A 24,290-nucleotide genomic window follows, 5' to 3' on the forward strand; every position below is an offset into this window, starting at 1 on the left:
TCCGGGAGATGTTTTTTGAAACACTTTTAATGTGCAAAGTCATGCAATCAAAACTTATAAAAATCTCCATTTAACTCAATCAGCAGCAGTGAGATTTATGAATACACAAAACCGAAGCAGTCTGACAATGTACAATCTGAAACATCCCACTGAAAAATGGTTGATGAAAAAACATGAAGCACCCTTTTATCTCTTCATTCATTCGTACCTTAAGAATCATGACTCTGATGATAGGCATTTCATATTGTTTTAGATTAAAATCAAATTTTTACCATACCAAGATGGTTTTCACTAGACATGCCTAAGGAGTATAAATTGTAAACCCAACATCTAAAATGATTAGAAATATAATGATCAATGCTGTTAAATTTCATAGTTGAGAGGCTTCCTTCCTTTAGCAAGAATCATGAAACTCATTCTTGTAAACATTTGGATCGGTAACACTTTTCAAGAAGATTAAATTCATTAATTCATTATGTATCACAAACTAAATTTACAGCATTTATTATTCTAGGTTAATGTTAAGCTGGTGTTCAATGGTAATTTATGTTTGTAATACATTATTAATTAATACAACTTGAAATGTTAACGTGTAAGTATTAGTGCTGTCAATCTATAAAAAAAAACAAAAAAAAACGCACATTTTTTCTAACAATCGCAATTAAAAACTTTAATATTTTTATATTGTAATGATTTCACAGTTACTCTTTAAATGAATGTATAAACAACTTAAAGACCATTTTAAATATTTGAATGGCATCTTATGAATGAGGCCAGTATCACTGGTACTGATGTCTCTTTTTTTTAAACATTAATTATAGACATTCAACATTACAGTATAACTGAAAGTCATCAATTTTAACATGAATTAGGCTTTAAAAAAATAATTTAAGTGAACTTAACAATTTTCAAATAAACCCATTATAATAAATGTCATATTGTGGCCTTCCTACCTGTCTAATGGAAATATACAGAAACTGAATAAAGTTATCAAACACTTTACAGTCTACACTGCATAAATAATAAATGAAATATAGATTACTCCTTATTAAAGCTGCAATTTTCTGTTACCTTTGTTCTTTGATTAACATTAATGACAGACATAGCTCGATACCGGCACCGCGTCTTTCTGTGCACACGAGTCATTTGTCAGACAACATTCACAGACAATGCGTTTGTCGTGTGGCGCTTGAATGATTTAAAAGCGTTTGTAACAAGAGCATGATCATATAATGTAACATTAGCCAAATTATGATGGAAAAAAATGGATGCTGCATTAAATATTTTTAACGGGTTGAACTGGAAAAAAAATCACAAGGGTTAACACATTAAGTTTGACAGCTCTAGTAAGTATATTTAAAACAATCTAGATTAAAAAATGCTTTAAAAATATTGTTCATTGTTAGTTCATGTTAGCTACTAATGTTATCAAATTGAACCTTATTGTAAAGTGTTACCTTCAGGTCATAGGTGTGTGATGCAGTCTGGCTATTTCTAAGAATTATCCAAGTACAAGGAATGAGGCATTTCCGCACACAAGCATCGAAATAATAAAAAAAAAAAAAAACCCACACAACACACACACTCACTGGCAACATGCATATCAAGGCATTGGATTAATATGTCCATTTCAAAATGGCTCTTTTATGGCTCTTTTTGCTGTGCTCATGTGACAAACATTACAATACGAGACACACAACCACAGTCGGTGCTGAGTACATTCCTTAATTTTCTATGTTAACATCCAACAATGGATGCAAAGTTAGCGTCATTTGCTCCTTCATAACATCTGAAGGAAGTGTAAAATTAACATGATCACTGATCAATCGTGTATGACAAAGAGTGAAGACATGAACACGAGACGGACGTGAACGTTACTCTAAAGTTGAGCCTGAGCAAAATCTCACAGATTTAATTCTACCTCCTCCTAAAGAGAACTTTAGTTTCAAAGCAGCACTGAATATTGCCATCAGCATTTTTTCCAGCCACTTTCCTACCAGCATTGTAATTTCCAGCCAGATCCACAATGGCCTGAAGTGCTTCAGAAGACATTCAGGAATCTGAATGTAGTCACCAGCGCATCTTTTTCCTTCAGGAGTCATTGGTGTGCGAGATCTGTTTCCACAGCAGGGTCTTGAGGTTGTTGAGAATGAGCGAATGCTCCATTTCCATCTGCTCGGCTGAACCTTTGAGAGCCATGCAGGCATACAGCTGCTTCTCCAGCTCTTCTTGTATATAGAAGGGAGCTCCTCGTAGGAGGTAATCCTTCATAGCTCTGCAGGCCCTGGCCAGGTTGGGCTGAGCCACCTCGGGCATGCATCGGTGTTCTGCGCGGTCGCATGAAGTCCTACAGTCCACACCGTACACGCAGTCCTCATCATCCTCACAGCGCTGAAGGATCATGGCCTGTTTGAAGGCCTCCTCGGCAACTACGCGCCGCCCGTCCACCAGCCTGAGGTCGTGACGATCGGTGTACCCGAAAGAACTGGCTCTCATGTCGCACATTAAGAAGCTCCCAAAGGTACCGTGGAAGATGTCTTCTATAAGTTCCAGCAAGCCGATAAAGATCTTGGCCTTGCGGGGCCAGGAAGGAGTGAACCACTGGTCCATGCTTCGCCGCATGCCCGTAGGGATCCATAGTTCCATGGGCCACGGCAGACTGAGGCCGTACAGCGGAGCGTGAGACACCCGCTCCACCATGTACAGGTCCCCGCAGAAGCCCAACAGTCTAGGTGTGTGCTCTCGGCCTTGGAGCACCACTGCCAGCAGAACCTCGTTGAGCTGCAGCAAAGCCCAGGCAGACTTGGCTTCGGGCAGAGAGATGTGGCCATCTTTATTGCTGTCCGCCACTGAAAGAATCAGGCTTACCAAACTGGGGAGGTTGGCTTGCTCTCCAACTTTCGCCTGTAGGAACAAAACAAGGAATTGACTGATTTTATGATATCCTACAGATCCTTTAATTTTTCCTTTAAGCCAAAGCTTATAAAGGGTGCTTTCACACTACTAATTTTGGTGCAAACCCAGGTTCGACAGTGATGTGAATGCTTTCCTACAAATGGGACTTAATCATTTATTTTGCTGTTTGCAGTGCATGTCTCATATCTGCCCATCTTTAGGAACTGGTGTTCTTTGGAACTTTTGCAAAACATTCACTGCAGAAAGATGCAAGTGTTGTTCTGTGTCGACTCGTCAAAAACAAAGATTCACAGTACAAAGGTGAGTTTTACAAAGTACTCATTTTGCTGCCTTTTCCTGTGTAGTTGTTACAAAATCCAGGGGAGGGGGGAGCAATTGAACTCTGGTTTGGACCAAGCGTTAAAGCAGGGATGTCGTGCTGAGTTCAGCTCCAACCTGCCCCAACACGCTTACCTGGAGGCTTCTTGTAATCCTGAAGACCTTGATTAGCTGGACCTTAATTAGCCAAAGCTAAACTCTTAAGATAAAGGTTCTCCAAATTCCTGATCAATGAATTTACAAGTTTTTCCATGAGTTGTTTGTGATGATTGGATAAGCATGGTTAAAGGGTTAGTTCACCCAAAAATGAAAATTCTTTCATTAATTACTCACCCTCATGTCATTCCACACCCATGAGACCATCGTTCATCTTCAGAACACAAATGAAGATATTTTTGATCAAATCTGAGAGATATCTTAGGTATCTTCATTAACCACCACTTTCAAGGTCCAGAAAGGTACTAAAGATATCGTTAACCCTTTGAGCGGTACGGTCCCACATATGGGATTTTTATTTCTGTGCCCCTGGGCGTACGGTCCCACATATGGGATTTCGAACGTTCAGCGAGGTCACATAACTGCCAGATTCAAACTGCTTTTGCGCTCTGGCTGCGAGACGGACGCGCGCAGCTCTTGTCATATATCACAGCTATGCAGTGTTTTCAGCCACATAATGTTTCTTTTAAAGGTTTCAGACATTTAAATACGCATAAGTAGCATTAAAACAATATATTTAGAGTTTATAAAATACACACTGATGTCAGACATCAGTGGAAGGAGCAATAACAATCCATTCATAAACAATTTGCCGACATTTATTCATATCAGACACACATAATGGGCCCAAATAACTACAAAGTTTACTCTATTATTCTTCCAGTTCACCAGCCACTTACTTGCATATATTTCGGGAAAAACTGATGAATTCACCTGCTGTAAATCCGACTGACAGGACTCTGCGTATTGAGGGGCAAACTAAGATGGCGGCGCCCATCTTGCGTTATAGATCAAGATAAAGATCATTTATAAAGGCTTTTAAACGACAAAACACACTCACTTACACATATTTGAGGATCGGAATATCAGACATGGTAAGCAAGTTTGTGAATATTTTAAATAAAAAAGGAAAAACAAAATAATAGCGATCCAACTGTCACACAGCGTTATTGTGGCTGCGCTCAGCGCTCGTGACACGCAAGACGCGTCGCTATGGAAACATTAAAGGGAAACGTTCTAAAATAACGGTCGCCTTAAAAAAACTCACTCTGGGGGGACAGTTAGAATATTTTAAACTCATGCTCGAAAGGGTTAAAATGCAGATGTGATTGCAGTGGTTCAACCTTAATTTTATGAAGTGACGAGAATACTTTTTGTTAGTAAAAACAAAACAAAAATAATGAATTGATGAATTATATGAATGAATTATCTTCTCTTCTATGTCATTCTCACACATGGTTTACGTTCAGCGCTTCCAGGTTCTATGTAAGAACACCGACTCATTATTGGCCAGCTCCTGCATCAGCATCACACGCATGCGTTGTGCTGATCACGTGAACAGCGCCTGCCAATACTGAGCCGGCGTTTTTGTTGTTTTTTTTCGCACAAATGTATTCTAGTCACTTCATAACATTTAGGTTGAACCACTGCAGTCAAGTCAACTATTTTAACAACGTCTTTAGTACCTTTCTGGACCTTAAAAGTTGTGGTTAAATTGCTAAGGAGGAGTCATATACCTCTTGGATTTCAATTTGTGTTCTGAAGATGAACGAAGGTCTCACAGGTGTGGAATGACATGAGGGTGAGTAATTAATGACAAAAATTTCATTTTTGGGTGAACTAACCCTTTAAAATCATTTTATATAGATCCTATATATAGAGAGACTTTAGAAAAACTAGGAAAAAAATATGTTCTATAGAAATTTCCTGAACTTCCTTTATTAACTTCCTTGACATTTCCAGGCCTGGATATCACACTTTTAAAACTTCCTCATACTACCGGGGCTGACTGTACCTTTTAGTCCCTTTTGTGAGCAAGTTATGAAAGCAGAATGGCATGCTTGAATTTTGTGGGAAGTTGCTGCAATTCTCTACAATGCTGCAATGGAAATTCATCTATATTATTTATTTATATATGCAAGTTATTGATCTTCTTTGTGAACAATTTATCCATGCACATTTCATGTTTAAGTAGCTTTTGTAATCAAATCATCATAACTTGATTTGTCTGACATTCATAGATCTGCTTCCATCCAATCAAGAGACGGTGAATAGAACCAAGCCCTCGCCCTACATGTTTTATTTTTCGATAATTCATTTCACTCAGATTAACGTCATAATTAGAAAGAAAAGATCTGTTGGTATGTCCATTACATTCCGACTTGATGAAATGAAATGAAAGGTGGATTATGTAACTTCAATCTGATCGTGGCTTTCCTTTAAAGAATTGAGTGCTCAAACAATGCAGACAAAGTGTTTTTAAAAAATAATAATAATAATTCTCAGTGCATTCTCTCTTTAATGCTGTGATAAGGACTTTTAAATGTGCACTAACAATTTTCTAAAACAAAGAAAAAGTTTCCAAACCTTCAAATGACTGGCAACCATCTCTTTGAACTTCTCTACAGAGGTTCCTCGAGTGGGTTTGTCAAAGAGTGCGATCTCCTTCTTTGGCTCCAGCTCCTCTCCCAGCTCATAGTGCAGGACGTCACTCAGCTGACACTTAATGATGCCGTCCTGGTCACCCCAGCTGCCTGTATAGACCTAAGAGTAGTGGATGAACACACTGTCAGCATGACAGTACTGAGATGTATGTGGTTTTAGAGCAGAGGTGTCCATTTCTGCTCTTGGAGGGCCTCCTTCCTGCAGAGTTTAGCTCCAACACACCTGCCTGGAAGTTTTTAGTGATCCTGAACACCTTGATTTGCTGGTTCAGGTGTTTAATTATGTTGCCTTCATGTGCTATTGGAAATTTCCTACTTCCCACTTCTGAAGTCGTGATTACGAGCTTGACGCATTCAAATGATTTAATGTCGGAAAGAACAGAAATCATGGAGGACACCAGGTTTATTCTTGCCTATTTATTTGGAAGAATCTTATTAAAGCCAAAATTATATTTAGCATCCCACTCACTGACATTTGACAACCATATAAACATTCACAATGCAATCTAGATAGTCAGCTTGCTGACGATTCTGGAATTTCAGTCAAATACAGGCTATTTTCGCTGTGTTTATAAAACATACAATACGCTTCAAATGATTATTCATGTATGAAAATATGCACTACTTAAATAACAAGACAAGGCGATTATATAAATGCATAATAAAAATAAGAAGTCAGCTGCAATCATTCTCCCCTCAGCCATGTTTAGAGTTTATGGCCCGTCCAACTAAGTAATCAAAATTATCCTCAGCTTCCCAGTAATTAATATGACTTGAGAGGCTTGTCCTTTTTTTTTTTTACTAGTAAAGTCGTATTTATGATACTTCCAATAGCACGTGAAGGCAGCATTAGTGGTAGACTCTGCTGGAATGACTCCCCAATTTTAGGGCCTATAGTGAGTGTGGCTTCCGGATAAATTTAAAAATGCCTTTTTTCTCTCTCCATGTTTTGGCCTTTTGTCCACACCAAGATGCTGTTTTTGTCCAGTGAAAATGATCTTTTTAAAGAATCTCTCCAAAGTGGATAAATTTGAAAACAGCATTTTCTTGTTGTAGCATCGACAGTGAAAACTGAGGTATTTGAAAATGATGAGGCATATGCACTGGCATTGTGCTTGCTTTTCACTTTCACAGTGTTGCTAAAGATAAATGTTATTTTGTTATCTTCACATCATATTCCTTGCAGAAATGAAAGAATAATTACTCGGTTGCTGTCCTTCAGCAAAACATGACAACTAGTTATGTTTTAGGGGCCATTCAAGTCGCGTTATGTATACAATATATGGAACGGTGATTGAGTGCAACCTAATAATTTAGTGCAACCAAGTGATTGTGCCAGAAGAATAGCATGAGAATATTATGATGTCTGGTCTCTCAGTATCACCTCAGTGAGCTTTTATGCATGCACAGAAAAGTGATTGAAGCAATTTTCAGATATTTCAGTGTAGACAAGAAACTTAAAAAATGCTTAAAAACGTTAGTGTAGATGGAGTTTTGAAATGAAAGAACAGTTTAATGTGGACATAGCCTTATTGTGTCATACCTGATTGTTTGGCTTGGTGGAGAGGCACCTTCCAAAGTATAGTGAGCTTTCTTCACACAGGCTGCTACAGGCAGATCCATCAATAATACCTTTGCTGTATTTGTCACACTGTTGGAAAAGGGAGCTCTATTTCAATAAGCATCTAAGTGACATTCTGTCGAACAAGTGGAAGCATTTCAATAAGATGATGTGTAATGGCTTAAATACAGGAGAAACATATTTACTACATCACCAGGGGCTCGGGGTTGGGTAGTATATGAATGTTTTTTGACTCTCATTTAAGGCTTAAAGTTATAGTTCACCCAAACTGAAATGAATGCAACGGTCACAGAGGGCCATACTCACAATGATGCTCTTGCATTCTCGTCCTCTGCACAGCTCAGTGTAAGTAGAATATTGCACATACACAACCCAACTGCCCACAAATACAGCAAGCCATGTGAGAAAGAGATACTTCACTCGAGTATAGGACAGGCGAACCTGTGGGAAAAGAAGCAGAAAGTAAGCATAAGCCTGTGTCTCTGAACTTTAACACAGTCCAAGCTCAAAGTAAACTCAAATCCTGACTGAACACTAGAAGTCAAATATTTACTAGTAGTTTATTACTTAGTCAAATTTCAAAAAGAGACTGAATAACATACGTCAATACATGTCATAAAGCACCAACAAAAAACATCCTGATACAACATATCCAAAGAAATACATCCATCAACAGTCCACAAACCATTTATTTTCTAACTACCAGCCAATGGGTCAAGAAATAAGTACAGCCACAATTTGATCACACTTAACTAAAGCAAAGACAATAGTCACCTGCTACAATAATACATTTTAATTAAGTCCTTAATTTAATTAAGTGTGACAGAAACCCTAGACTAGAGGGTGCTTTTGTTGGTTCTCTTGCACACAAGGATTTTGAACTACAAAAAGAACTGCATGAAGCTCTTTATGTCACAGAAATGAAAATGCTGTGGTTACTACAATCACCAAAGCTTTACCATGTCACTTTTGGCTAATCAAGTTTTACAGCAGTTTAAAGTAAAAGGCTTCAGGGGTTCTCAAACTTTTTGGGGCCACAGACCCCTTTTAAGTAACCCCAAAGTTAATGCGGGTAGGAGTAATGAACACAATATGCTTGTTTTATTGGTGCAAATGCTCCCCATATGTAAATATGTACATTTCAATAATACGGCATTTTCCAGAAAATAAGTTGCACTTGGAAGTTGTTGAGAGAAATAAATAAATAAATTGCGTCAATGTTTCATTCACATTTTATTATTACATTCAAAAATAATTTAAAATACTAATAAATAAATCAAAATGTTTCCAAACATTATAAACCTGCATTTTATTTCCCCTCACTCAACAAATCCTTTAAATTTAACAGTATTCAGAACAAAACAAATATGAAAAATAATAGTAGCCTATAAAATAAAAGAATAAATAAATAAAATAAAAATTAAAAATAGTGGCATTCATTACAAAAAAGCATTTATTTTACACGCTAAACTAATTTATTTAAAGCAAAACTTGAAACTGGCACTGGGCTCCTCTCTCATTCGCCACAAACCCAAATGTTTCCATATTTGCATGTATTTTGATTCTAAACTATTATTTATTATGCAAACAAGGATTTGTACTTCACTCATGTCCCAATATGTAAAACAGCATCCTTCATATGCGCAATTATTTGTTTGGAATAACACAATGTGATGGTAAGGCGGTGGGTCATGCTGTTTGGATGACTGCATTTTTAGTTTGATAATGAATGGGCTGTGATATCCAGTTAGAAATGCTAGAACTGATATGTTGTTTGGTGCAACATATGTCATTTAATAGCAGACACTTGTAGCTAATAATCACATTTTGAACGTACTGGCTTAAAAGAACTGATACAGGAACCATTCCCGGTCTCCACCTTACTTTTGATCAATGTGTCCTTTCTAAATATACATATGAAATAAGAAAAATCTTACTGACCCCAAACATCTGAACAATATTGTGTACATTATAAGGTATATTAAAAGGTATATATTAGTCGGCTAGTAGAGCCAAATTTATCAAAAATGAGTCAAATCAATTACCTAATTACTTAGCAAATGCTGTAAATCATTATAAATCTTCAGGTCAAGTATAAAGGCAAGGCAATTATATTATTTATATAGCATGTTTCATTGACAATTGGTAATTCGTTGGTGTAGGTGTTTATAGAGTGCTCCAGGGATGACGCATTTTTGTAGGCAAAACCCGGAAGCGCATTAGCATTTTAGGACTTCTGGTTCCAACGCCGTAAAGTCTATGGGTTTTTTGAATGGGTTTTTGCTAAATCGCCTGAAATAAGGTCTGTGGTTAACAAAGCCTCTAAATACTTTCACATTTTGATCTATGACATAAAACACACCAGTTATAACCCACTTGTGATTTTTTAAATTTTTACTGTGTCTTAAAATCGGCGGTTGCTAACAAATTGCTAAAAGGGACTACTTCCTTTGGCGGGGACTTTAGACGTCATCATTAAAAACGGGACATTTGGACAGCATTTCTCATGAAAAAGTGGAAAAGTATTCATAACAGCACAGATCATAATCAGCGAGTATGTTTTTAAACAAAGTTGTTTTCTAAATCAAGTTTGAGGAAGCTTGGTGGTGACGACGTTGATCCGTGACCATGGTGTGCTGTAGTCCGTTTATAGCCTACTGTTAGCCTTTTATATCTGACGACTTTATTTAGGCTTCAAAATCTATAAATGTTGTGTTCACTTGTAAAGATTATCTTAATAGACAAAACGTGTAAGTGTCATAACCCTTTGTTAAACACAGAGCTTATTTTCTGCGATGTTCCAAAAGTCTATGGGAAAAATGCATAGGCTTTCAACCGAGGGAACCCGTGCGCTGCTAACGTCCGGGTTGGCCTACAAAAACACGTCATCCCTGGGGTACTCTATAGGCTCTATTTTTATGTATACACTAAAGCTGCATGCTACATATTATGCCATTTTCATGCCAGGGTGGGCCTGGGTGAAAGTATGGTACAGTTGTGGCCTAATGGTAAGAGAGTCAGACTTGTAACCCGAAGGTTGCGGGTTCAGTCTCAGTACCAGCAGGAAATGTAGGTGGGGGGAGTAAATGAACAGTGCCATCTTCCACTCTCACTACCCACAACTGCCCTTGAGCAAGGCACCTAATCCCCAATCGCTCCTGGGTGTAAAAATGGCTGCCCACTGCTCCAGGTGTGTGTTCGGTGTGTGTGTGTGTTCAATACTCACTGCTGTGTGTGTGCACTTGAATGGGTGAAATGCAGAGCACAAATTCCGAGTATGGGACAGCATACTTGGCTACACATCACTTTCAGTTTTGATATCTGTGGGTGTATACATGCACACTGTAGGTGTATGTACTGGAGGTCCATATAAATGAAGTGGGGCAAAGCTTAATGTACTCTTTTTGTTAGTAATAATTCATTGCTTTAGACTTTTGAGATGTCTATTCTCGGCACAATGTCTAAATTCTGTGCATTTGCTGTTTGGAGATTCCACAAGGAGGTGCTATTAAAGCACATCTGGAAGTACAGTGAATTGATTACAGGCAATTATAGTTCATACCTATCCATGATCTAAGACATACAGCTCTTAAAATAAGTGAATTTAAATAACTTGCTTTGTTTTACTGGTCCAGAACAGCAACACTGGCTCAACCAATGGTGCAAGTTTGGGACGGCTACTTGTTGACCAATATTACTTTTGCAATTCTGTTTGGTGCAACTAGTGGCACACAAATTATTACACACTTCAGCTTTAAGAATGTGACTCATGAAGTAGTAGAAGACACATTATGTGGGCTTGAGGTACTGCTTCTGTAATACAATAGCAAGCTCAGATTTTATTTCCTTCCATAACTCAGAAATCCCAGTCACACTTTATAGGAGAAAACTGCAAAGAAGCTGGTAGGTAAATACTGGTTTCCTTCAGACATGATTACAGGTTAGTTTCCCAGAAGTACTCAGTCTTTGAAAGTCCAAATTAGATTTGTCTGAAATGTTCTCCCTTGTGACTCGTATATCATTCAAACTCTCATAATTACTCTCACATGCTGATTGAAGATCCAGACAATACAGTCCTCGCATCACTTTAAGCTAGGACTTAACATTTCCTTCTATTTTTTAATCTTTAAATTGTTGATAGTATTTTGATAAGACAGTTTGAGACAGGAAGCGAGGGATAGGAGATTGGATCGGGGAAGGAACAAGCCGGGACTCAAACTAGGTTTGCCGAAGCGCTGTTGCAGCACATCAAACTTGCCGGTTTATAAGTGCTTTTCATTACAATTTTGGGAAAGTGATTTGCACCCGTTGCCTTCGCAAATGCACATTATAAGTGACCCAAACTCAGAGTACATGCTCTGAGCTATATGGATCCAACAGGACTTGGTATTTCTGATATCTGGGTTAACTTAGGATCACATACACTCTGAACTTTCAGTTCATCAAACCAAACCTTGCATACTCTGGGTATGCCGGTTCCAAAAACGTGACTGGGAGTAAGTTCAGTCAACCCAAAGTATGATCATTGTGAAAGCACAACAGAGCACTGAATTCAGCACAGTCACACCATGGAAACGAACACTAAGAAGAAGGTGCCATACTTCTTTTGTTTAATGTCAATTTACGTTCTTATCGCATATCGCCACCTAATGGGCAGTTGTGCAATTATTTTGTTAATCTTCAGTTTTTTTATTACTGTGAACAAGAATTATATCATTTGTTGATGATAGGCTAAATATATTAGTTAAAAAAAATGATTGACTTAAGTAAAAAACAGTATGTGCTTGCAAAGATATGGCTGTACAAGTGTTTATGTTTAGCCATTTTACTTCTACATTTATTGTGACATCACATATGTATGCAAAATCACTCATCAATAAGGCATGAAAAGGGCTCTGAATACCTCTAAAGTAAACTAACCCTGTAACATAATCTGGTCTCATAGAGTAAGTTGCTATGGCTACTTGCATAGCCTGAAGGATTAGTTCACTTTGAAATAAATGAAAGTTACCCCAAACTTTACTCACCCTCAAGCCATCCTAGGTGTATATCACTTTCTTCTTTCTGATGAACATAATTGCTGAAATATTAATAAATATCCTGACGCATCCAAGCTTTATAATGGCGGTGATAGGGTTCAATGAGTATGAGCTGAACAAAGTGCTTCCATCCACATCCATCCATCATAAATATGTGCTCCACACGGCTCCGGAGTGTTAATAAAGGCCTTCTGAAGCGAAACGATGTGTTTGTGTAAAATAAATATCCATATTTAACAAGTTATGAAGTCAAATATCTAGCTTCCACCAGACCGCCTTCCGTATACAAGTTACAAAGAAAGTGTAAACTGGCGTCGTGTCACTTACACTTTTTCCTTAAGTTGAATAGGGAAGGCGCATGACGCAGCATAAGCTTTGTGAACTGCAAGAGGTTTACACTTTCTGAGTACGCTGAATATGGAAGGCGGTCTGGTGGAAGCTCGATATTCGACTTCATAACTTGTTTAAATATGTATTTTTTTTTTTTACACAAACGCATCTCTTCTCTTCAAAAGGCCTTTATTAACACTCGTTAATATGTGTGGAGCACATATTTATGATGGATGGATGGAAGCACTTTGTTCAGCTCATACTCATTGAACCCTATCACTGCCATTATAAAGCATGGATGCATCAGGATATATATTAATATTTCTCCGATTGTCTTCGTCAGAAACAAGAAAGTCATATACACCTAGGATGGTTTGTGGGGAGTAAAGGTTGGGCTAATTTTCGTTTCAAAGTGAACTAATCCTTTAACTCAGTTTTTAAGTTTATCCACATACTTATCCGTAAACCAGGTATGTTGCATAACCTGCTTTCTGGAATGCCCCTCCCCTCTAATGCCACACACAAAACAGTTTTCTCCTTATTCAGAGAGTCAACAGGAAAAGTATGTCATCTAATAAAGTTCAGACACTGTGGAAGCCTCCCTTCCCCCTCCCTTTGTATTAAACAACCTGTAGTGTCACTTTACAAACATCCTGATTTAAGGCTGAGAAGTTGCTACATAGCTTCAAATCCTTTTGAAAAGAAGCAATCATGTCCAGCATATGAACTTGTACAAAAGAAGTCCAGGAAAATCTCCAGGAAAAACTCCATCCAGATGTGTGTAATTATGACGAGATGAATGTGTGGCAATACACTGAGGAAAATGCCAGATTCCCCGAACATATGTCTCAATGGAGCTTGTTTCAGACTAGGCTCCTTGCTGCCAAATCACGCTAGTCTGTTTTATGGAGTAGATAGGTCACTGAGGACTATGAGGGTGGTGTCCAAGCATAGAGCCGCAAATCTGCGAGTCTGCGACCAGCCCAAACCTCCACATTACTATGTATAGCGTTTCCTCTAAACCTTCGCAAGCACTATTCAGTGTGAAAAGAAGTTCAGCAAACTGCTGTCTGGCTGCTGAAATGGCTTAATTAACTGCTTTGGCTTACAAGCAGCTTCAGTCCTGAACAATTATCTCAGGAGAAGTTATTTCACACATAAATGTAGCCCTGGGCCCATTTTCAGAAATCAATCTGACAGCCCTATACAGAGCCAATCTGCCAGTCTGACACAATGCTAAGGAGAACACTTTAAGACAAACCTTTCGTTTTCAAAATTAGCGTTCTTCATGCTTTCTATGCTCAAGTTTTCGAAAATAAAGGGTCCCATCCTATACAAGACTATACTTTAACTAAAATAGTGAGGGTAAAGATAATTGCTAGCATTGAAATCCCAGAGTACTTAGGGCTGTCAAAATAGCTTAAAAACTCCATTTAAAATCTATACTTGAAAATTACTGTAAGACAGTTCGTAAATATGGGAAGGAGGCGGGAACCGGCGAACATTCAACAAAACTTTAATCTCAAAATAAACAAACAAAACGAAAGTAATGCCGGCAGACCCTCGCGGACGTCTGCCGGTCACACAAACATAATATAACATAAAATAAAGTCCAGGCCTGGTCCTCTCTCGTCCTTCACGGTAGTCGCTCCTCCTTTTATGCTCCCGGAGCTCCTCCGTGAGGGACTCAAGGCCGGTGCGCCTCCCAGGTGAAGCTCATTAACACTCGCGCCACCGGCCTCGAGCCGTTCCCTCACGGCTCTCGCCCGCCCTGGTCTCCACATACCCCCATCGCCCCTCGCAGGCCGGGGGGTACTCCTGAGACTGCGCTCTACTCCCCCCCGGGGCCTGTCTCGGCGGCCGCCGCACCTGGGGGTAAGGACAGACGAGACGAGAGAAATGAGACGGAAGCAAGGGGAGCGACAGGACGAGAGAGGGGAGAGAGGAAAAAGAAAAAAAAAAATTCTTGGTCCGGTTCCCCGACACACTGCCGCTCGGTCCTCAGCCTGCCAAGAGGCTCTTCTTCGCGGTGCCATGTGGTGGCACTGGACGCTCGGTGGACGGCCCGATCCTCGACTGCCTCCTGGCGGCCGGCGATGGCTCCTCCGACTGAGGGCAGCCGGCAGCGAGTCCCCCGTTCCCTGCTCCTCCCCTTTATGGCGGACAGCAGCAGGCTCCGGCCCACGGCGAACGGCGGCGACTCCTCTGCTCCCTCTTGGACGGCAGCCACCCCACCTCGTCCCAGGGGCACGGCCTCGAGCTCTCCGTCCCACCTTTCACTAGGCTCCAGTACCACCGCTTCGGGCAGCCTCTCGCGGTCTTCACTCCCGCGCTGCCCGAACTCCGCAGCACCGCGATCCCCCTCAGCAGCGAGGGCTCTCCGACAGCATGTCCCTCCTTCCTCCCGGGTTTCGGCACCAATGTAACACAGTTCGTAAATATGGGAAGAAGGAGGCGGGAACCGGCGAACATTCAACAAAACTTTAATCTCAAAATAAACAAACAAAACGAAGGTAATGCCGGCAGACCCTCGCGGACGTCTGCCGGCCACACAAACATAATATAACATAAAATAAAGTCCAGGCCTGGTCCTCTCTCGTCCTTCACGGTAGTCGCTCCTCCTTTTATGCTCCCGGAGCTCCTCCGTGAGGGACTCAAGGCCGGTGCGCCTCCCAGGTGAAGCTCATTAACACTCGCGCCACCGGCCTCGCGCCGTTCCCTCACGGCTCTCGCCCGCCCTGGTCTCCACAATTACTAATATTCGAGTTATTCAAAAGGCATAATTTCAGTTAGAGGAAAAAAGCTTTTGGCTTGTATCCTGTTTCCACAAGAGGGCGCAATGAGCAAAATATTAATGCACCACATTAAATAAATTCAATAAAGTGCATAATGTTTAAACTAACATTTATAAATCAAATATAATTTCGTAAATTGAATTAACAATTATGAACAAAACAAAATACAATATGATATGTATTGCGATTTTTAAGAATTGCGATTCTACAAGTATTGTGATTCGATATTGCAATGTATTGCGATTTTTCTTTGTTTTGTTTTTCAACACTAGATCATGAGGAAAAGTTGAATCATACACTTTGTGGCGACCAGGTGGCGCGAGTGTTAATGAGCTTCACCTGGGAGGCGCACCGGCCTTGAGTCCCTCACGGAGGAGCTCCGGGAGCATAAAAGGAGGAGCGACTACAGTGAAGGACGAGAGAGGACCAGGCCTGGACTTTATTTTATTATGGTTTATTATGTTTGTATTAAAATTCTCCTTCAACTCATCTTCTGTGAAGTGGAGCAGGACAACGTCCAACCAGTCCATGTTTGGGACTCTCAACCACAGACACCTTGTTGTAGGGACATTTTTACTGCTTGATAAATATAGGCAGCATGGCACAACGGTTCATGTGCTCGTCGTCGCCTAACTACGACCCGAAATAGTCGAACATTCAACAAAACTTTAATCTCAAAATAAACAAACAAAACGAAAGTAATGCCGGCAGACCCTCGCGGACGTCTGCCGGCATTACTTTCGTTTTGTTTGTTTATTTTGAGATTAAAGTTTTGTTGAATGTTCGCCGGTTCCCGCCTCCTTCTTCCCGTATATACGAACTGTGTTACACACTTATATAGACTGTATATGATAGTGAGACATTCAGGGTACAGGCCTACACAGGACATCCAGGATCCTCCAAATGAAATTCAAGGCTTTTTAAGACCTTTTTAATACCATTTTAAATGAAATTCAATGCCAACTTCGTACCCATTCTGACAGAAGTATGAGGGGAAAATGTCAAATCTGTATAAATTTTGAACCCTAGAAAATAATTAATTCGGCATATATTTTTATACCTATACTATAAATATTTTATTTGCCATAGGTCTACTAAATGTAAACAGCAGTGTCTCTCTCATTGTTACAGAGTGTAATATAGTATAGGCTAATACTATGATGTAATTGATGTAATACTACTAATGTAATTGATGTAATACTACTAATATAATAATACTAATATAATACTATTAATTGCAATAGTCTGGTGCAACTTCTCACATCCAACAAGGTGCATGGAATAAAAAAAAATTAGTAATTTAGAAACAAAACCAGCAACACTCATAGATGCCATGGAGGGGTCAGAAATTAAAAAAAAAAAAACTGAAGCTATATATATCAACTTTGTTTTGCCAAAAAATAAAAATCTCTCATTGTTATTAGTTTTTAACATTTAGTGGAAGTAGGCTGTTTTCCTTTACTTCATGCTAGCTTAAATAAAATTAAAATCTTGCACTGAACAACACTGTACAGAACAAATACAACCCTTGAATACATTTGTACACTCTTCTGTTTCTTGACATGGTAGCATCGGACGCGTTTCGGTGATTTAAAACGACGCTCGTGACTTAAAGTCGAGTGCTTTTACTGTAATTTAGGCAAGCGCGCGCTCATAATAGAAGCGACGCGGTTGAGAGCGCGGCTCATGGTTGCATAGCAACGACAGACGCCACGGGAGCGAAAGCGCATTGGAAAGAAGGAGAATGCCGGCGCGGCCGCGTATGTGACGCGTACTAGAGAATAATAATTATAATAATAATAATAATTTAGCGGGCCTGATTATGTTTTATTTTTGAGATCAGTTGCGGGCCGTAAATGGCCCGCGAGCCGGCAGTTTGAGACCACTGGACTAGACTATCACAGAACGCTGACACAATCAGCTAACGTTACCCAATGATGATTTTCATTCAATCCGAGCACAGATATTGACTCGTATTACTCGTATAATACTCGTACTCGGCAGAAGTGCTTTATCCGTACCGGATACTCGTTTCAGCCGAGTATCCGGCTCATCTCTAGTAATTTACCTCACTTGCCTAGTAACCATAGTAACGGGTGCGCTAGCTTTCGCGCTTACTGCTATGACGTGGAGCGCGAGGTGCACTCAACATTACGCTGCATGAATTTTTTATTAGCCTACACTAGTAACAGTTCATTTTGTTACGGTATGAACTTAATCCTAGGAAAAGTTAAAAAAATAAAAATAAGACCTTTGTAACGAAATCCAAGACTTTGTATACCAAATTCAAGGCTATTAAGGCCTTAATTTTAGATTATCAAATTTAAGTTTTTTTCAATGCTTTTAAGACCCCGCGGGTACCCTGGACATTAACGGATACAGCGCTTCTCCCACACATCCCACCAGAACAGTTTTTGGAACAGTTTAAATCTATTTGTGGCGGTCAATGTTGATATTGTGGTAGGCCGCCACAAATAAATCAATGTATGGGGAAACACTGCAATTGAATTTGTGAAGCATTTTGCCTTCTTGGAAAGCGCTGGGTAGTTTCACATCACTTTCTTGCGTCTGCTTGAGAGGGATATTACGTCACGTGACATGCATAGATAATGACACATTTCGCCCTCTGTTGGAACAAAAGTGGGAAATTTCTGTCCACCTCGTCTATAAGCAAGAACTAAAATAAAGTAATTTAATTTGAATTAATCAATTCTGGAATAAACAAAAGAAACGCGATAGTTGGGTGAATTGTTTTTGTTTCTCCCAGCCTTAGTATGCAACGGTCAAAGATGTCCATCTAGTGCTTGTTTATGTAGAAAACAATGGAAAAGCAGCGCAGAAAATGTATTCTATAAACGGCTTGGTTGTAGTTTTGACGTAACCAAGATCTTCTGGCGTAACCCCATTGAGCTTCTGTAAATAACCTTTACAACTGACTGCAAATTGGCATTCAGAACTGCCTCCATTCAGTAAGCAACGCCCAAATTCCTACGATCCAATCAATTCCCGAAGGATATTATCAAGTCCCGCCTTACACTGTTTACTTATTCCAGATGCCGTTTCACTGGGATATATGTCACAACAGGGAAAGAAAAGACTACTGCAACTACCAATTAATGCCGACTTTATTCGTTTCATGTTGGTCCGTTCACAACAAGGACGATAACATTTATGATATTATCATAATAGCAAAGAAGAATGATAGTGTTGGAATCACATTCAGAAACATTTTTTTCCAGCTGATGAAGAATAAAGACACTGACAAACAAGCTTTTGAAGTGGCACAAGCACATGCTTGATAAACAAGCATATGTTAAAGGTTAATCTGCCTCCAATGGCCAGAAAACCTCTGGTGTTTCATGAGGAATGTAGTCCCCAATAAGTGACTTCAAACTTGCATTCAGACTTTGTTTCTTTTTCTAATCAATTCCCGAATCCCAATGGATAAAATCATATCCTGGTGTACATTTTATTTTCTTGCTGAATATCCTGTATATATATTTTTTTCAATTTAATTGAATTCATTCTGACTGATGACGTAGTGACTACCGTACGTTGTGTTCACATAAACGCTAATGTGCACATGTGTGTCACAAGCTTCAAATCAGAATTAAAGTTTTGACGTGCACTCAGCACAAATATACAGAGTTTCTGCTGTTTGCACATACAATTTTCCTAGATTTCTTCTTTTCTTTCTTTTAAAGAGAAGAGTTAATATTTGGATCATTGACAAATAAAGTGTTTGTTTTTAATCTTTTCAAAAACTGATGTAATGCATATTTTTGAGTCACGAACAAAGTGTTTAAACAAGTTTCAGTTGTTAAATAACATTTCAAAGTGTTTAAATTCATTTTTTGACTTATGTCAGGCAGTACAACACCTGACATGGAAAGTGTACCAACCTACCCATACTTAAAATTAGAAGTTTTTACCAGTATTTTAGAGAGATCTACAAACCTTTTCAAACCTCCTCTAGATGATGCATTATGATGTTTCCTGTTATTACCTTGTCAATTCATAATAACAGTGCCATGTTTGCAGTTGTGCCACTGCCATCCTGACAGTCAAATTGCCAGACAAAAGTTTTTCAATTATCTCAACAGCTTTAAAACTACTGATATAAAATTTGTTTATGAAAGTCTTTAGTTCAGACACCATTTTAAACAGTTTTCTTGTCTGTTCATTTGTTCGGACAGTTGCACCACCTGAACATTTTGGGGGTTTAAGACAACAAAACGTAAAATAATGTGTTATTTAAATATGCTAAAAATTAATTCAAACTAAACAGGCTTTATTGAATAAAGTGATATGTGTCATGAATTTATAAAAATCATTTGAAGAGGAAATAATGCACTTGGACAAAAATATGCCATGTCATGGACTCATTTATCTATTTCGGGTCGTAGTTAGGAGACGACGAGCACATGAACCGTTGTGCCATGCTGCCTATATTTATCAAGCAGTAAAAATGTCCCTACAACAAGGTGTCTGTGGTTGAGAGTCCCAAACGTGGACTGGTAAGACGTTGTCCTGCTCCACTTCACAGAAGATGAGTTGAAGGGGAATTTTAGAATGTCATTTTTGACACTTCACTCAACAACAGCTCGTTCTACGTGTCATACGTCATTTTGCCATTTCAAAGTTATTGCACATGCGCAGTACTTTCCAGTTTCGGGTTTCAATCTGATCAAGTGTTTACATGTCCTCTCGATCGGATTAGACCACCTCTTACAATTCAAATTAAATTAAATTAATCGGATTTGGCCAATTCATTCCATTTGACATGGTTACATGTAACTCTGCTAGTAATCCGATTACAATCGGATTAGGGTCCATGTAAACGCATCTAGTGGTCCATCACACCATCAACACCAGAAGAATCTGATTCCACATGCTCCCTGTTCCTTATGTGTTTTCATGGATATTTCTGCTGAACGGCCTGCTGCTTTCCAGACTAGAGTCAGCATTCCCACATGGAAGCACCAGCTCTGGCACTGTCAGCACAGAGCTCAAGTCAATTCATCTTTCTGCTTATTCCTTCTGATGTGATTCACTCAACCACACACACCTTAATTTTCTTGTTTTTAGTACAGCTGTGAAGTGTCATGAGTTATGAGAAACTCTACTTCCACATAAATTCACTTCAGATGTGTGATAAAACATTCATCATTGTAAGCACTGTCAGAAATAAAGTTTTTATTAAGGATATGACCCCTGGAATTAATTTTTATGTTGAGGACATTTTTATTAAACCTATAAAAGATTGTCAATTTATCAGATTCTTCACATTTAGTACAAATTTCAATCTATTTACTTTGTTAACACACATAGTCTCGTGGTGAATAATTAATCTTTCCAAGTTAATCCACAGAAAATCTTGTTTGTCTTCATAATCTTTAGTTATTTAGTCTTCCCCACATGAATGGTGTTCCTTCTCTGATGATATCAGTTTGATGACTTGGGAATATCCATAACCATTTCCCTCCAACCGCCAGTCTGCTATGAGCTTTACGATGCCCTTAAAAGGGATACTTAACCCCAAAAAAAATGTAAAATTTGCTTTTAATTTACTCATCCTTAGGCTATCCAGGATGTAGGTGACTTTTTTCTTCAGCAGAAATGTAAAGAAGATTTTTAGCTGAAACCGTGGTCCTTGGTGGTTCATATAATGCAAGTCAATGGCTACCGACACTTTGAGGGTCAAAAAAACATCGTCCATTGCCAATGGCTGACACACATCACACACTCTTGCGCCGGAACTAGACTCACATATGGCTGGAAGCCAGTGATTACGGTTTAAAAAGTTATAATAGAGATATTTTTCTTACAAAAACAATCGCTTCACTTTGAAAGCCTTTATTAACCCTCTAGAGCCATATGGATTACATTCTGGATGGATGGATGACTTTTTTGGTCTTCAAAATCTAAGGTACCATTCACACCCATTATAAAGCTTGGAAGAGCCAGGATATTTTCTAATATATCTCTGATTGTGTTTGTAAAGAAAGTCATATACACCTAGGATGGCTTGAGGGGTACATAAACTGTGGAATACTTTTCATTTTTGAGTGAACTATCCCTTTAAAAACACTTTTTTAAGCACAAAAAAAAGATTGTGTACAATGGTTTGAAATGACAGCCTGCTAAACAAACTAGATGGACTGCATTTCATAAAATGTGACCCAAATTCCAGACAAATACTCACTGAGCATTTGCAGAGCACACGGTCCTGAGTCTACAGTAAAATATCAATCTTGATAGTTAATATTTTAACTCCACAATGAATACACCTATCAGGCATAACATTATGACCACCTTCCTAATATTGTGTTGGTTTGTCCCCCTTTTGCTGCCAAAACAGCCCTGACCTGTCGAGGCATGGACTCCACTAGACCCTGAAGGTGTGCTGCGTTCTCTGCAAGATGTTAGCAGCAGATCCTTTAAGTTGCAAGGTGGGGCCTCCATGGATCGGACTTGTTTGTTCAATAAATCCCACAGATGCTCGACTGGATTGAGATCTGGGGAATTTGGAGGCCAAGTCAACACCTTAAACTCGTTGTGCTCCTCAAACCATTCCTGATCCATTTTTTGCTTTGTGGCAGGGTGCATTATCCTGCTGAAAGAGGCCACAGCCACCAGGGAATACAGTTTCCATGAAAGGGTGTACGATACATGATCTGCAACAATACTTAAGTAGGTGATACGTGTCAAAGTAACATCCACATGGATGGCAGGACCCAAGGTTTCCCAGCAGAGCATTGTCCAAAGCTTCACACTGCTTCCGCCGGCTTGCCTTCTTCCCATAGTGCATCCTGGTGCCATGTGTTCCCCAGGTAAGTGACACACATGCACCCGGCCATCTTACACATGATGTAAAAGAAAACGTGTTTCATCAGACCAGGCCACCTTATTTCATGTCTCCGTGGTCCATTTCTGATGCTCACGTGCCCACCGTTGCCGACCTTTTGGCAGTGGACATGGGTCAGCATGGGCACCCTGACTGGTCTGCGGCTATGCAGCCCCATACGCAACATATTGTGTATGTACATATGTATTGTGACACCTTTCTATCAGAACCAGCATTAACTTCTTGAGCAATTTGAGCCACAGTAGCTCTTCTGTTGGATCGGACCACACGGGCCAGCCTTCGCTCCCCATGTGCATCAATGAGCCTTGGCCGCCCATGACCCTGTCGCAGTTTCACCACTGTTCCTTCCTTGGACCACTTTTGATAGATACTGACCACTGCAGACCGGAAACACCCCACAAGAGCTGCAGTTTTGCAGATGCTCTGACCCAGTTGTCTAGCCATCACAATTTGGCCCTTGTCAAACTCGCTCAAATCCTTATGCTTACCCATTCTCCCTGCTTCTAACTCATCAACTTGTGAACAAAATATTCACTTGCTGCCTAACATATCCCACCCACTAACAGGTGTCGTGATGAAGAGATAATCAGTGTTATTCACTTCACCTGTCAGTGCTCATACTGTTATGCCTGATCGGTGTATATGGGTCAATTGTTACTGTATTTTTCACAAAAAGTAAAGTAATAATCTTTGCATCAGCCATTCCAATAATTCCACCATTTTAAAGCCATTTGACCATGTACACTAATTGCGTTCACATATAGTTTGCTATCTTAAATGTTCATATGAATACATCTAGTTTACATATGAACCATAAACAATTATTCACAACCGTTGCACATGTGTGCTGTTAGCCTGGCTTGTTTAAGCTCCTTAGTCCTGTTGTGGAGTTGTACAGGCTGATATGGCACCACACAGACCGTTTTAACTTCGTCCAGTGAAGGGGATTAATCTCACAGCAGAGCAGCTCATGGCAACCGAGTCCTCTCAAGGGTAAATGGAGAAATTATTTCCATAAATATTAAGTAAGAATTCCCTAACCACATGTCTCTGACATAAAAACATATTTTGAAACTGCTGTCGCCTGTTCAAAAGCGAGAGTTGCTGTCACAAGGGTCGGTGATCAAGAGCTGACAAAATCAAAGCAGATTAGAGCAGCAGCTGCGCTGCGATTTTACCTCGTTAAAAACCAAATATATAAATTAAAAATATGAAAAAATTATCTCGACCTTAAAGGATCTCATCCACACTACTGCGAAAACTCCTCCTCATCAAGCGTTCGCTGAGATAATAGTATTTCAGCATATATAAATATATATATACATTTGCAAAAGGATTGTTACCTGAAAGTGGTAAGTCTTTGAAAGCCAGGCCCGTGAAAACAGACCCCTCGCCATTGCAGAAATGGATCATCTCAAAGACTGTGGGATATCTAGAGCAGAGTCTCCATATGGCGAATAAGAAAATGAAATAATCTCCAGCGAACTTCAAGTTTACGTGACGCGTACGGTGCTCACGGCCAGCATATATCCGTGCATATTATTAGACTGCCCGAAGGGTACTGTGTAAATGTATGCGTTATGTTAAAAATTCATGTTATTCGATTCGTCAGGGTCGGTATCCAGCGGCTAACACTTTCAAGTGCAGCTGTTTTAAAGCAGCGAGACAGCGGCATGTCAAGGGCGCAGGCGTACACAATTTGTGCCGACCTAATGTAGGGCTAGTGCTTTTTTCTTGAGCGAACTGCCTGTGCGTGCGTCATGTTTACTGGCGCCCTCTGTT

General features: G+C 39.6%; 1 protein-coding gene across 1 annotated transcript; it reads right to left on the minus strand.

Annotated features, from left to right (window-relative positions):
- Nucleotides 1-69: 69 nt before the first annotated feature.
- On the minus strand, nt 70-24,181 carry dipk1aa (divergent protein kinase domain 1Aa). The gene is made up of 5 exons (XM_067363124.1): nt 23,852-24,181; nt 7,783-7,917; nt 7,438-7,545; nt 5,818-5,994; nt 70-2,904 (listed from the first exon to the last, which is right to left on the minus strand). Exons 1-5 carry the CDS (start codon nt 23,903-23,905, stop codon nt 2,092-2,094), a joined length of 1,287 nt encoding a protein of 428 aa, XP_067219225.1. The 5' UTR covers nt 23,906-24,181; the 3' UTR covers nt 70-2,091.
- Between the last annotated feature and the right edge of the window lie 109 nt (nt 24,182-24,290).

Source organism: Chanodichthys erythropterus, chromosome 16 (genome assembly GCF_024489055.1).
Source record: "Chanodichthys erythropterus isolate Z2021 chromosome 16, ASM2448905v1, whole genome shotgun sequence".
NCBI lineage: Eukaryota > Metazoa > Chordata > Actinopteri > Cypriniformes > Xenocyprididae > Chanodichthys > Chanodichthys erythropterus.